This window comes from Saimiri boliviensis, chromosome 21, assembly GCF_048565385.1.
Source record: "Saimiri boliviensis isolate mSaiBol1 chromosome 21, mSaiBol1.pri, whole genome shotgun sequence".
NCBI lineage: Eukaryota > Metazoa > Chordata > Mammalia > Primates > Cebidae > Saimiri > Saimiri boliviensis.
Window position 1 is genome coordinate 13,040,357 of NC_133469.1, and position 14,712 is coordinate 13,055,068.

At 53.0% G+C, this 14,712-nt stretch overlaps 1 protein-coding gene across 7 annotated transcripts in view; it reads left to right on the forward strand.

Annotated features, from left to right (window-relative positions):
- The window catches only part of PLA2G6 (phospholipase A2 group VI), a 56,514-nt gene that overhangs the window by 2,705 nt on the left and 39,097 nt on the right, over positions 1–14,712 (forward strand). For 3 of the 7 annotated variants that reach the window (XM_074391127.1, XM_074391123.1, XM_074391125.1), the window contains exon 1: positions 10,950–11,296. The exons of 1 other annotated variant lie outside the window; for it this stretch is intronic. In XM_074391127.1, coding sequence (XP_074247228.1) covers positions 10,998–11,296 — 299 coding nt within the window. In that variant the 5' untranslated portion in view covers positions 10,950–10,997. 3 more of the 7 variants (XM_039463044.2, XM_074391124.1, XM_039463045.2) reach the window with 2 other exon arrangements.

Below are 14,712 nucleotides of genomic sequence, written 5' to 3' on the forward strand. Positions count from 1 at the left end.
GAGCTGAGATTGTGCCATTGCACTCCAGCATGGGCAACCAGGGTGAGACTCCGTCTCAAAAAAGAAAAAAATGTGGTTTCTTTGTTCCAAGCCCTGCAGTGGCCTCTCCTCTTGTGGCACACGCCTGGCCCCCTGTTGCCTTCCTGGCTCTTCCTGGAACTCGCTGAACATGTTCCAGCCCCAGGGCCTTTGCACTTGCTCTTTCCTCTGCCTAAAAAGCTCTTCTCCCAGATATTTGTATCACTTTAATCTCTCTCCTTCAGGTATTTATTTAAGGTCAATTTCTTGGTGAGACTTTGCTCATCGCCCTATCTAAAATTTCACTCTCCACCCCAGCACTGCCTATCCCCATTCTCAGGTTTTTCTCCTCAGTACTTAATTGGTATCTAAAACCTTTGTCTACATTTTGCCTGTTAATCTTTATTATTAGTAGCTCTGTCTGAAATATAAGTTCCAGGAGGTCAGGGATCTTGTGGACTTTGTTGTTGTTGTTGTTATTTGTGTGTTTTGTTTTTAAGACAGGGTCTCACTATGTTGCCCAGGCTGGAGTGCAGTGGTGCAGTCTCGGCTCACTGCAACCTCCGCTTCCTAAGTTCAAATGATTCTTCCATCTCAGCCTCCCAGGAACCTGAAATTACAGGCACATACCACCACGCCCTGCTAATTTTTGTATTTTCTGGTAGACATGGGGTTTCCCTGTGTTGGTCAGGCTGATCTTGAACTCCTGACCTCAAGTCATCCACCCGCCTCAGCCTCCCAAGGTTCTGGGGTTACAGGTGTGAGCCACTACACCTGGCCTTGTTTTTTTTTTTTTTTTTTTTTTTTTTTTTCCGAGACGGAGTTTCGCTCTTGTTACCCAGGCTGGAGTGCAATGGCGCGATCTCGGCTCACCGCAACCTCCGCCTCCTGGGTTCAGGCAATTCTCCTGCCTCAGCCTCCTGAGTAGCTCAGATTACAGGCACGTGCCACCATGCCCAGCTAATGTTTTGTATTTTTAGTAGAGACGGGGTTTCACCATGTTGACCAGGATGGTCTCAATCTCTTGACCTCGTGATCCACCCGCCTCGGCCTCCCAAAGTGCTGGGATTACAGGCTTGAGCCACCGCGCCCGGCCTTTGTTTTAAGACAGGGTCTCACTCTGTCGCCCAGGCTGGATTGCAGTGGCATAATCACAGCTCACTGCAGCCTGGATTTAAGCAGTCCTCCCACTTCAGCCACCTTAGTAGCTGGGACTTGCAGGCGTGAGACACCATGCCCCGGTGATTTTTAAATTTTTTGTAGAGATGAGGTCTCACTATATGATCCAGGCTGGTCTGAAAGTCCTGAGCTCAAGTGATCCTCCTGCCTCAGCCTCCCAAAGTGCTGGGCTTACAGGAGTGAACTGCCCAGTCTGTTTTGTTTACGATTGTATCCTCAGCATTAGAACAATGCCCTGCGAACAATCCGTCTCAGTAAATGTTTGTGGAGTGAGTCATAACACGGGCCACACTGTACCATGCCGCCAGCCCAAAGATCTCTTGAAGTCACCCCTGTCTCACGTGCATGGGAGCTCCAGTGACAGTTTCGGGGCACTTTGCCTCCGGCTGTGGTCCAGCCAAGCAGAGTGAATGAAAGAGACGCTTTTTCCTCTTGTGAAAGGGCATTTTGCTCTGGTTCACGTGAGCGGCAGTGCATTTTGCAACGAGGGCCTTGGCTTTCGGAATCTGAGAGGCGGTAGAGCAAGCCTCGTTCAGCCGCTTGCCACTCAGCTTCCTCCTGAAGGCAGTTTGAGGATTAAGAGCCGGATACTCCGGATTCCAGCTAATTGGGTTCAGACCCTGGCAAATTGTGTAACCTGTGCCCCAGTTTCCTGGGAGAACTGGCCCTTTTCTTACCGGTGTTTGGAGGATTAAATGTGGCAGTTCACCTGAGACACTGGTGAGACATCTGGCACCCTGTGGGTGCAGGGCAGCAGTGGGCGCTGATGGGCCATGAGGGGCTGGGATTAAGCCCTTTCCCACTCTCCACTAACTTAGGAAAGAGGGTGGTGGGAACTGGGTTCAGAGGGAACATTTGGGGGACATTTTGCTGGGATGTGCCTTGGAGGCCCAGAGGCTCGGATGGGAGCTGATGTGACCCCTGTGTTCATTCAGTGTTTTTTCACCTGTGGATCGATCACCTGCCGTGTGGCCAGCTCTTTGCCTAGTGCTGTTTAGGAGTCAGAGGACACAGGCAGGCAAAATCCTCCCCCCCATTTCCTCTCTTGGGGCCTTGATTTCCCCATATGCCAAACAGGGAGATGATCGCACTTCCCTGTTGTTTTGTTTTGTGATGGAGTCTCACTCTGTCAACCAAGCTTTAGTGCAGTGGCGCGATCTCTGCTCACTGCAGCCTCTGCCTTTCGGGTTCAAGGATTCTCCTGCCTCAGCCTCCTGAGTAGCTGAGATTACAGTTGCCCACCACCATGCCTGGCTAATTTTTTGTATTTTTAGTAGAGAGGGTTTCTTTCTCACCATGTTGGCCAGGCTGGTCTTGAACTCCTGACCTCAGGTGATCCGCCTGTTTCAGCCTCCCAAAGTGGTGAGATTATAGGTGTGAGCCACCGTGCCCAGCTGCACCTTCCCTGTCTCTTTGTGAGATTGGAGGCAGGTAACAAGTGTGAAACCCTTTGCCAACCATGAAGCATGGTGGCCTTGTGAGAGGACGGAGGCCAGTGTGTGGTGGCACACTCACGTGCTGGGTGGCACGGTCAGTGGGAGCTGCAGGAAGGAAGTCAGGGCAGCCTGGCCCTCTGACTGGACCCTGAGTTCTCAGCCCGCTCTGTTGTGAGTGGGGAGGAGGAGGGTGTTTAGGAGGGTATCACTATTCTGCTGCAGGACCATCCTGCAGTTGTCCCAATCATGGGACATCCTATCATCAGCAACTGGGGCTCATGAGACCTGATTTCCACCTCGGGCAGTTCTGTGTGTGCTCCTGCAGTCCCCCGCGTGGCCCAGCCTGTGAGTCTGCTTCCTGGCCTGCTGCCTGTGGGTTCCTGTCACGCACCTCTCGGGCAGCTGTCCTGCTTCTCTGCTCTCGGCTTAGTCAAGAAGGAAGCAGAAGGCTTGGAGTCTTTCCTGCTTGGACTAGGAGTGAGCTCAGCCTAAACGCCCTGACTGTGTAAAGCTGAACTTTCTAGACCGAAGACTGGGGAGGGATTAGTCTGATCACGTAGCGCCCCTCCTGGAGCAGTGCAGGTTCTGGATACAGGTTCTCCTGGTGCAGAAGTGAATCCCTTGGGGACCGTTAGCCACTGGTGGGATTTGAGCACGATATTTCCATTCCATTGTAGAGAGGAACCTGGCAGCTCAGAGTGGGTGGGAACAGTGTGTGTGGTCCCTGTTATCACCTTCAAGAGAATAAGGTGTGTCTGGGGGTTTCAGGGTGCTTGCCCCATGGGATTATAATTGGTACATTCATTCGTTCTCATTCATTCACCAGACATTTTTAAAAAAATTATTATTATTATTTTTTGAGATGGAGTCTTGCTCTGTTGCCAGTCTGGAGTGTAGTGGCTCAATCTTGGCTCACTGCAGCCTCTGCCTCCTGGGTTCAAGCCTCCGCCTCCCGGGTTCAAGCAGTTCTCCTGCCTCAGGCTCCTGAGTAGCTGGGACTACAGGCTGCGCCGCCACACCTGGCGAATTTTTTTTGTTTGTTTTAGTAGAGATGGGGGTTTTACTATGTTGGCCGGGATGGTCTTGATCTCCTGACCTCATGATCTACCCGCCTCAGCCTCCCAAAGTGCTGGGATTACAGGTGTGAGCCATCATGCCCGGCCTTCACCAGACATTTATTAAACACCCACTGTGAGTCAGGAACATGCTAGGTGCTTAGGGAAACAAAGCAGGTGGGGTGGGCCGCCCAAGCCAACAGAGGCATCCCCGTTCTCACATGGTGTGTGTTCCTGCAGGCTGGGCCCTGGGTGGTGTGGGGTGCTGGGGAGAAGGGGCAGGCACACTGGGGCTGCGGCGCAGAGGGGCAGGTATGAATTTTCAGCACCTGAGCTGAATCTTGATGGACAAGAAGAGATTTATTCATTTGTCCTTTATGCAGCGCATACTCGGAGACAGGTTAAGAAAGTGGGGAGGATGGGCTAAGGCCATGGAGCGTATGTGCATATCCCCAGGTGCACTGTGGCGTGAGTTGGACTTGTTCTGGGAGGATCCATGGTGCAGCGTGGCTGGAGTAGAGGTGAGAGGTGAGCTGGAGGGGTGGGTTGGGCCAGCTCTCATGGACTCTGGAGTCTGGGCTTTTTCTGGAAGGTCCTGGGGCGCCACTAGCCAGGGTCAGCAGGGAGACCTGCAGCTGGATTTGCGTTGCACAGTGGGCATGGAAGGGGTCAGGCTGCGGGGGTATGGACCTGGCTGTCATGGGCCTATGTGCAGAAATGACTACCGCGCAGGCTGGAAGGAGCTCCGGTGCTCTGAGCATTCAGAGGGGCCGCTGAGCCTTGAAGGACGAGCAGGGGCTGCGGCAGGAACTGGAGAGAGCATCCCGGGAGGATGCAAGCGTGAGTTCCTTTCACTCTGGAAAAGTAGTTTTCTTTCTTTTTCTTTTTGTTTTTGAGACTGAGTCTCCCTCTGTGGCCCAGGCTGGAGTCCAGTGGTATGATCTTGGCTCACTGCAGCCTCCACCTCCCGGGTTCAAGTGATTCTCCTGCCTCAGTCTCCCGAGTAGCTGGGATTATAGGCGTGTGCCACCACACCCAACTAATTTTTGTATTTTTAGTAGAGACAGGGTTTCGCCATGTTGGTCAGGCTGGTCTCGAACTCCTGACCTCGTGATCTGCCTGCCTTGGCCTCCCAAAATGCTGGGGTTATAGGTGTGAGCCACCACACCTGGCTGAAAAGCAGTTTTCACACAAACCTTCCAAAGGGGAGGAGAGGGGACAGCCCGGACCTGGCAGCTGCTGCAAGCAGTAACCATCAGAGGACAGGGACCGCTCCTCTCCTGCCCAAGACGTGCCCAGGGTCCTTCAGGGAATTGGTGGCTGAGGAGGAACCGGATTTTGGGGACAGAGTTCGCCCTCACCACTCATGATGAGCCACCCTCTTGGTCGCCGTCTTCTGCTGCACTTCTTCCTGGGCTCGGCTCCTCGTTGTAGGAGGCGAAAAACCTGCTTCCCCGGGCGTGGCTGACATAGCAGCCACTGGACAAGTGACTCTGGGTGACCTGTGTTCATATGGATCACAGCACTAACCACAGCCTCTCCTGGGTGGGCACCTTCCCCTCTCGAGCCACCCAGTTCACGGGTGGGCCAGGCAAGCCCCTGTTCCTTGCCTTCCCCCACGTTCGGATCCACTTCATCCGCTGTGAAGGCCTCGCCGTCTCCCCGCTTACAAGAACAGGCAAACTCCTGTTCTTGTACCGTTCAGCTCAAAAGTCACCTCCTTTGGCAGTCCTTCCCTCAGGGGACTGTGCCCTCAGCGAGACAGGAACCAGGCTTGGGTCTCTCCGGTGACTGTGTTAGGAACCCAAGTAGTCACTTCCAGGGAGCTCATCAGAGATTCTACCCTTGCTTCCAGTCCCCCTCTCTTCCCCGTTGAGGTTTTTCGTTTCTTTGTTTTTCTTTTTTGGTGGATTGCAAGTTTACTTTGCCCTTAGTTTTGTCTTGTTTTCGAGACAGGGGCTTGCTCTGTTGCCCGGGCTGGAGTACACTGGTGCAACCTCGGCTCACTGAGGTCTCAACCTCCCGGGCTCAGGTGATCCTCTGGCCTTAGCCTCCTGAGTAGCTGGGACCGTAGGCGCACGCTACTGGGCCCAGCTAATTTTATTTTGTATTTTGTAGAGACAGAGTTTTGCCATGTTGCCCAGGCTGGTCTTGAACTCCTGGGCTCAAGCGATCTGCCTGCCTTAGCCTCCCAAAGTGCTGGGATTATAGGCATGAGCCACTGTGCCCGCCCTTAATTTGCCCTTTGAACTTGTACAATTTGGGGCCTCTCTGGGCCTCAGTTTCTTGATCTCTGAGATGGGATAATAATACTTATTCCTTTCAGCTCCTCCAGGAAAGCCTCACACTAGCACACTCTGTAAGTCTTCCCCCAGTGAACCCAGCAGGCAAGCTTGGTTTTGACAGGGGATGGGTGAGCAGAGATAAAGAGAAAGGCCAGAAGTAGCTGACTTCCCTTGAGGGAGGGACCAAAACTGGTACCTAAAAATTGCCTGGTGTGGAAGGCAGAATTGTCACTGTCAACTCAAAGGTCTTGAGTCTTTGTCTTTCTGCTTGTGGTGTTGAGAAAGGTGCTAGATGCAGCCGAGGTGGGGTCTGTGTCAGGTGACCCGGGTATCCTGGGGGTGCAGGGAGAAGCCCCGGTGAGGAGCAGGACGGGCCGGTCATCAGTAGGGAAAAGTGGTTACCCCACGGGCAGGTCAAGGGTAGGAGGTTGTGAGAAACCAGGGGGAGAGATGAAGTGAGGCATGATTGGGGGGCCCCCACCCATCCCCCTTGCAGCTGAGCTGGAAAGAGCCTGGGCTCCGGGTCCGAGGTGGCGGGGACAGAAGGAAGCATGTGTGAGCACTTTCTCCCTGCTGGCCGCCTTCCTGGTTGGCAATGCCGTGAGTGTTCCAGGATGTGGCCCGTGCTAGTAATTTCCTTTCTTCCACCTAGCGATAACAATGGCCACTGTTTGTGTGCCTGCAGTCGGCCTGTGTCCCAGACACCTTCCCTCCATTGCGTCATTTCATACTCCCGCCAACCCCAAAGGCTGGATGCCAGCCAGGCCTGTCCTTTCTGTGGCCACGCTGCTGTGGGTGTGCGGTGCGGGGGCATCTCCCAGCCCCAGGCCCTGGTGGTGGGAATGCAGGCTGGGGCATTGAGGAAGGGGTCTCTCTCGGGGTGTGGAATCTTTCTTTGAGTCCACTGCATCCCTGGTGGCTTTCTCCATTGACCCAAGGCTTATGGGTGCTGGATGCTTTGGACTCTCTGCCCTTCCTGGGAGCACCCCGCCGGGTCCCTGCGGGCCTGTCCTCAGGGGAGCCTCTCTGCTACTCTTCCAGGTCAGCCCTGAACCCCAGGGGTCCCCATCTTCCCGGCTGCAGGCTCCAGGGGCTCAGCCTACACAGCCACTTCCTTCGAAAACTATAATCAGTTTACGTAGCATCTGGAAAATAGGGAACAGAAAATAAAGCCCGTAAACCCAGCACCCTCGTCTGCTCATAGGCTGTTTTCTATCAGTCTATCTTGGTTTGTTTTCTGTTAGTCTTTGTTTTTTCTGTGCACAGTATTTACTCGGTTAAACGTTTGTTTTGACAAGCTTTCCATGAGCCAAGCTTGTGGACGGAGATGAAAAGACGGGCAGCCGCCTTTGAGAAGTCGGACTCGGGGCCAGCCCAGCTGGGCGCCTGCCTTCCCCCTCCGCCTGCCGGCTGGGTGACCCTGGGAGCGTGACTTTACTTCTCCGTTCTTTGGTGTTCTCCTATGGAAAATGAGGATAGTAATAGTAACCAGTCATTGAGTGGTTGTGTAGATGAAATGATTAATAAATGTAAAGCTCTTAGGATGGTGCCGGAAAGATGCGCAGGAGTGTTTGGCGGGAGGCCGACGGAGCTCCGTCTGCAGGAGGGGCAGCTGGAACATGCCGAGCTGTGATCGTACCGATGTGTTTAATGTGAGGGAGAGCCCAGAGCAAGGAGAGAGAACCTGGCGCCTGGAGATGCTGTGTCAGCAACATTTTAGACCAGGCATGGTGACTCACACCTGTAATCCGAGCACTTTGAGAGGCCGAGGCAGGCAGATTGCTTGAACCCAGGTGTTCGAGACCGGCCTGAGCAACATGGGGAGACCCTGTCTCTGTAATTTTTTTTTTTTTTTTTTCTGAGACTGAGTCTTTGCTGTGTCACCCAGGTTGGAATGCAGTGGTGCTATCTCAGCTCACTGCTACCTCCACTTCCGGGGTTCAAACAATTCTCCTGCCTCAGCCTCCTGAGTAGCTGAGACTATAGGTGCCCACTACCACACCCGGCTAATTTTTTAATTTTTTTTTGTTTGTTTGTTTTGTTTTTTGAGACGGAGTTTCACTCTTGTTACCCAGGCTGGAGTGCAATGGCGCGATCTCGGCTCACCGCAACCTCCGCCTCCTGGGTTCAAGCAATTCTCCTGCCTCAGCCTCCCGAGCTGGGATTACAGGCAGGCGCCACCACACCCAGCTAATTTTTGTATTTTTAGTAGAGACGGGGTTTCACCATGTTGACCAGGATGGTCTCGATCTCTTGACCTCGTGATCCACCCGCCTCGGCCTCCCAAAGTGCTGGGATTACAGGCGTGAGCCACCGCGCCCGGCAATTTTTTAATATTTTTAATAGAGACAGGGTTCCACCGTGTTGGCCAGGCTGGTCTCGAACTCCTAACCTCAAGTGATCCGCCCGCCTTGGCCTCCCAAAGTGCTGGGATTACAGGCATGAGTCACCACTCCTGGCCTCTATAAAAATTTTTTTTTGAAGAAATTCTCCAGGTGTGGTGGTGCAAACCTGTAGTCCTAGCTACTCAGGAGGCTGAGGTGGGAGGATCGTTGAACCCAAGATGTTGAGGCCACAGTGAGCCATAACTGAGCCATTATACTCCAGCCTGGGCAAGAGAGCCAGACCCTGTCTCAAAACAACAACAACAACAAAAAATTTTTTTTTTTTTTTGGAGACAGAGTCTCGTGCTGTCATCCGGACTGGAGTGCAGACACATGACCTCAGATTCAAGTCATTCTCCCGCCTCAACCTCCCAAGTAGCTGGGATTCCAGACACCCACCACCATGCTCAGCTATTTTTTTTGTATTTTTTTTAGTGGAGACGGGGTTTCACTCTGTTGGCCAGAATGGTCTCAAACTCCTGATCTTGTGATCCAACCGCCTTGGCCTCCCAAAGTGCCGGGATTACAGGCATGAGCCACTGTACCTGGCCAACAAAAACATTTTTAAGGAGGTGAGAACCGTGAGAACTGAGCTTGGATTTGAAGAGGGATCTGGGCTTTCTCAGACAGAAAAGGAGAGGAAGGACATTCCAGATAGACATCACTGAGAGATGTCACTGAGCCTTGTAATGGGACACTGTGAACTCTTCTCGGGTTGTTATAATCTTCACATTCACAACTGTCAGTGACCACACCCAGTATCTCTGGGGTGAACGCGTCATAACTTACCCTTCTCCTAATGCTGAATGTCGGGGTTGCTTCCATTTCTGTGGCATCACAAAGACTGCCGTGGTGCCCGCTGACACGCGTACAGCATCTCTCATCTGGGGGAGTTCTTTCCCTGGGACTGATTCCCATGCCTCCCCTTGGTGGCCCTCCCCTCTCGCCCGCTGTGGTGAGGGGCACGGGCACCCCAACTTCCCTGTCCTCATAGTCCTCCACTGCGGAAGAAAGAAGGGAGCTTGGCACGGGTTCAAGTATTCTCACAAACATTCTTCTTTTATTCTCGTAACGTGTTGGAGACAAAAAATGTCCCCATTTTAAAGAAGAAGAAAACTGGCCGGGCACAGCGGCTCACGTTTGTAATCCCAGCACTTTGGGAGGCTGAGGCGGGTGGATCACAAGGTCAGGAGTTTAAGAACAGCCTGACCAACATGGAGAAACCCCGTCTCTACTAAAAATACAAAAATTAGCTAGGCGTGGTGGCGTGCACCTGTAATCCCAGCTACTCAGGAGGCTGAGGCAGGAGAATTGCTTAAACCCAGGAGGCAGAGGCTGCAGTGAGCTGAAATCGCGCCACTGCACTCCAGCCTGGGTGACAGAGCGAGACTCTGTCTAAAAAAAGGGCAGGAGAAAACTGAGGCTCACGATCTTTTCACGCCTTTATTGTCTACTACTAATCATAAAAGGAAGGGCATTATAAAGCTTTGGAACATTTTCAGAGTTCTACAGTCCAGCTTCTTTAAGCCTCCGTTTTATCTGTAAAGAGGGTGGTCAGCAGCATAAAGAGAGCCAACATTTACTGAACACTTAACGTCTTCCATGTGCTGTTATTGTGTGCTGTTATGGCCCCCATGTTACGGATGAGGAAACTGAGACACAGAGAGGTTAAGTAACTTGCCTAAGGTCACACAGCTGGGATGTGGTGAGGCTGAGATTTGCTTGCGCCTGGCTCTAGATCTGTGCTGTCTCATTGGTGTGCTTGCCTCACAATTTTGTGAGAATCAAATGAGATAATCAATGAGCTTACTTCAGAGCCTGCTACATAGTCAGTGCTTAGTAAACGTCTCCTGGTATAATTATAGATTTTTTTTTTTTTTTTTTTGAGGTGGAGTTTTGCTCTGTTGCCAGGCTGGAGTGCAGTGGCATGATCTCGGCTGACTGCAACCTCTGCCTCCTGGATTCAAGCGATTCTTCTGCCTTAGCCTCCCAAGTAGCTGGGATTACAGGTGCCCGCCATCATGACGGGCTGATTTTTTTATTTTTAGTAGAGGTGGGGTTTCACCATGTTGGTCAGGCTGGTCTTGAACTCCTGACCTCAGGTGATCACCCACCTCAGCCTCCCAAAGGCCTCCCAAAGCCTGGGATTATAGACATGAGTCACTGCGCCCAGTCCATGCTGGGCTCTTTGGGTGCTGAAAGATTATCTCTGTAACTTACATGGTGAGAAACCTCCGTTTGCCGAGGACATGACTGCCTGTAATGTATGTTCACATCTGTTGTCTCCTTTGGTCAATACCATTCACTGCAGGTGAGGAAACTTAGTCTCTGCTGGGGACACTGGGTCAGGGAGCAGGCAGTTAAGGTCACCGCACCATGGCAGCACAGGAGGGTGCGGGGACAGACCCTGGCCTAGCCCTGGCTCTTTAAGGGTATGGCTGTCCTCTTAGGGGGCTGGCCAGGGTTTGCTAGGTCCCCGGTCTGTCCTGAGAGTCCTGTCACTTTTACCTCCCACTCAGTGTCATTTCTCTGTCTTTCCCCTCCTTTTCAGGTCCCTCCATGCCCAGGATCTGGGGACAACACTGGTGAGGAGCCATCCGGGTGTCTGTACAGGAAACCACTGCAGTTGGTGAGGGGGGCATGGGAGACCGCGCCCAGCTGACCAGAAACCTCGTTTTCTTCCAGACTGAGGCGGAAGGTGGTGGGGCTTCCCCACCTGCCCCGCAGAAGATGCAGTTCCTCGGCCGCCTGGTCAATACCCTCAGTACCGTCACTAACTTGTTCTCTAACCCATTCCGGGTGAAGGAAGTGGCTGTGGCCGACTATGCCTCAAGCGGCCGGGTTCGGGAGGAAGGGCAGCTGATCCTGTTCCAGAACGCTCCCAGCCGCACCTGGGACTGCGTCCTGGTCAACTCCAGGAACTCACAGAGTGGATTCCGGTGGGTCATGGTCAGGGACACACATTTCTCTCCTTTGACTCCCCTGATCTCTTGGATTGGAGGTCTTGTTGGCAGGGAAGCAGCTTCTTTGGGTCTCCATCTGAGGGATCTGGAGGGAGGCGGGAGAGAGGGGAGACTGTACTCTTAGACCAGAGGGAAGGGCTTCCGAGACTCCACACTTCTGGCACGTCGGTGTCCCAGCAGCATGAGAGTGGGTTTGGAAGCCTGGGTTGTTTCCTGCTTGGAGGCTTGACCTGTATGGACAAAGGGAAGAAGGAAGCCCAGGGAGGCTGGGCGGGGCCGCATCAGACAAGGAGAACCCTTAGCGCTGGCTCTTTATTATTCGTTTTTGTTTTTGTTTTTTTGAGACAGAGTCTCACTCCGTTGTCCAGGCAGCAGTGCAGTGGTGCTGTCTCACTCACTGCAACCTCTGCCTCCCAGGTTCAAGCAATTCTCCTTCAGCCTCCTGAGTAGCTTGGATGACAGGTGCCCGCCACCATGTCCAGCTAATTTTTTTATTTTTAGTGGAGACAGGGTTTCACCATGTTGGTCAGGCTGGTCTCAAACTCCTGACCTCAGGTGATCCACCTGCCTTGGCCTCCCAAAGTGCCGAGATTGCAGGCGTGAGCCACTGTGCCTGGCCTAGCACCTGCCTTGGCCTCCCAAAGTGCTGAGATTGCAGGCATGAGCCACTGTGCCTGGCCTAGCCCTGGCTCTTTAAGGGCATGGCCATCCTCATAGGGGCTGACCAGGATTTGCTCAAGAGGGCTGGACAGAGCTGTCGCCTCTTGGGGCACGCTGGGACTCTTCTGGGCCCTAAAGGAAGGCCTGGAAGCCAGTACAGGGCTGAGAACCAGACAGATGGCAGAGCTGGTGGAAAACCGGGAGAAGCAGCCAAGATTCCAAATGCAGGTCCCAGCAGTGCTTGGCAGACTGGCATCTAGTTGGGCTCAGACAGATATCCCTGTTTCCGCTTGCCCATCCATCTGGCTGCCCTGCCAGCCATCCGTTCAGCATGCACCAGGCACCTCCAGTGTCTCCAGAATCCCGGGCTCTGGGTCAGTCCTGGCTGGCCCTGTGAGATGACAGACATGCCCTGTGTCTTTAAGGAACTTACAGTTTGGTGGGGGAGGTCCAGTGCAAACAGGCATCGTAGCACCCCTTGAGGAGTGCTCTGACCCAGGGAGAGCCGAGGAAGCGTTGTGGATCATGAGGAGGTGGTTGAGAGGTACTCTGTGTCTGGAAGAGTGAGGAGGAACCTGGGTGGCAGAAAGAATGAATAGGTGGTTCCAGCCATGCAGAGGTGTGGAGCTGTGAGCCCGCGGGCGGGTGGCTCTGGCTGGGTCCCAGGTGCATGCAGCGCCTTGGTGAGACTGAGGCTGAAGGAGGCAGCTGGGGACTCATTCTGACTGAAGAAGCATGGCAGGAGGGGTCTCTAAAAGTGTCAGGCGGCCGGGCGCGGTGGCTCAAGCCTGTAATCCCAGCACTTTGGGAGACCGAGGCGGGTGGATCACGAGGTCGAGAGATCGAGACCATCCCGGTCAACATGGTGAAACCCCGTCTCTACTAAAAATACCAAAAATTAGCTGGGCGTGGTGGCACGTGCCTGTAATCCCAGCTACTCGGGAGGCTGAGGCAGGAGAATTGCCTGAACCCAGGAGGCGGAGGTTGCGGTGAGCCGAGATCGCGCCATTGCACTCCAGCCTGGGTAACAAGAGCGAAACTCTGTCTCAAAAAAAAAAAAAAAAAAAGTGTCAGGCTTGGGGCCAGGGGCTGGCAGCAACAGAGGAGCATGGCAGATATCAGGCCCCATCCAAGCAGGTGAGAATTCAGAGCTGCTTCCACAAGGAACCTGAGGCAGAGGCACCCACAGCGGGTACTTGGGCTGAAGGCAGCTCAGTGGCCAGTCCAGGCACCATTTTTTTTTTTTTTTTTAGATGGAGTCTCACTTGTTGCCCAGGCTAGAGTGCAATGGCAGGATCTCAGCTCACTGCAACCTCCGCCTCCCAGCTTCAAGCAATTCTCTTGCCTCAGCCTCCTGAATAGCTGGGATTATAGGTGCACACCACCATATCCGGCTAATTTTTGTATTTTTAGTAGAGATTGGGTTTCACCAAGTTGGCCAGACTGGTCTTGAACTCCTGACCTTGTGATCTGCCCACCTCTGCCTCACAAAGTGTTGAGATTACAGGCATAGGCCACTGTACCTGGCCCAGGTACCAATTTTAACATAGCGGGGCCATTCCAGATTCTGAGTGCAGATGGATCTGAGTGGACTGCCCTCCAGCTGGACTGCATCGGGGGTGACCTTGAATGGGGCAGGCTTGCTCTCGCACCTCCAGAGCCTTACTACAGGCACAGCTGCCAGGGCAGCGGGCCCACTCCTTGGAGAGCTGGACAGTCCCACTTTTGAGGTACATGGCCCTGGGGATACCACCGACCTCTGCGTACCAATAATCACCAAGTTCTTTCAGTTGTAAAGTCCCTTGGTAGGATTCCAGATTTGTCTCAGCCCCAGTGTGGGCAGACCTCCATCCCAGGGGGATTCAGTCCTTTGCCAGCAGCTTGTTAGCTACAGGTAAGATATTGGGTGGTACTTTATAGGATGTTTTAGAGTGCGTTGGGTTAGCACAGTCTCTGCTGAGCCATGGAGGTGGGCAAAGAAGGCAGTATCCCATTTTACGGATGAGAAAACAGCCTTGGGATGATAAATGATTCATCCTAGATTATACAGGAAGCAGCGAAGAAACAGAATCAGTGTCTTCTGGTTCCCAATCCATTTCTCTGTGCTGCTGTGTAGTTTCCATGTCTGTATGTCTGTCTGTCTGTATGTATGTATGTGTTTTTTTGAGACAGAGTCTTGCTCTGTCACCCAGGTTGGAGTGCAGTGGTGCGATCTCAGCCCACTGCAACGTCCACCTCCTGGGTTCAAGCGATTCTCCTGCTTCAGCCTCCCCAGTAGCTGGGATTACAGGCACCTGCCACCACACTGAGCTAATTTTTGTATTTTTAGTAGAGACAGGGTTTTGCCACCAGGTTGGTCTCGAGCTCCTGACCTCAGGTGATTCCCTCGTCTTGGCCTCCCAAAGTGCTTGGATTACAGGGGTGAGCCACTGTGCCCGACCATTTCTGTGTATTTAGATAGACCAAGGAGCATTGGGTGGAGTTTCAAGCTAAGCACATTCTCTTATCTCAGAATTCCTGACATCCCTAACTTGGCTCTAGAGTCTTTTTTTTGTATTTTTGTTTTATTGATTGATTGATTGATTGATTTAGAGTTTCGTTCTTGTTGCTCAGGCTGGCTTGCAATGGTTCTGTCTTGGCTCACTGTAACCCCTGCCTCCCGGGTTCAAGAGATTCTCCTGCCTCAGCCTCCCCAATAGCTGGGATTACAGGCGTCCACCATCACACCCAGC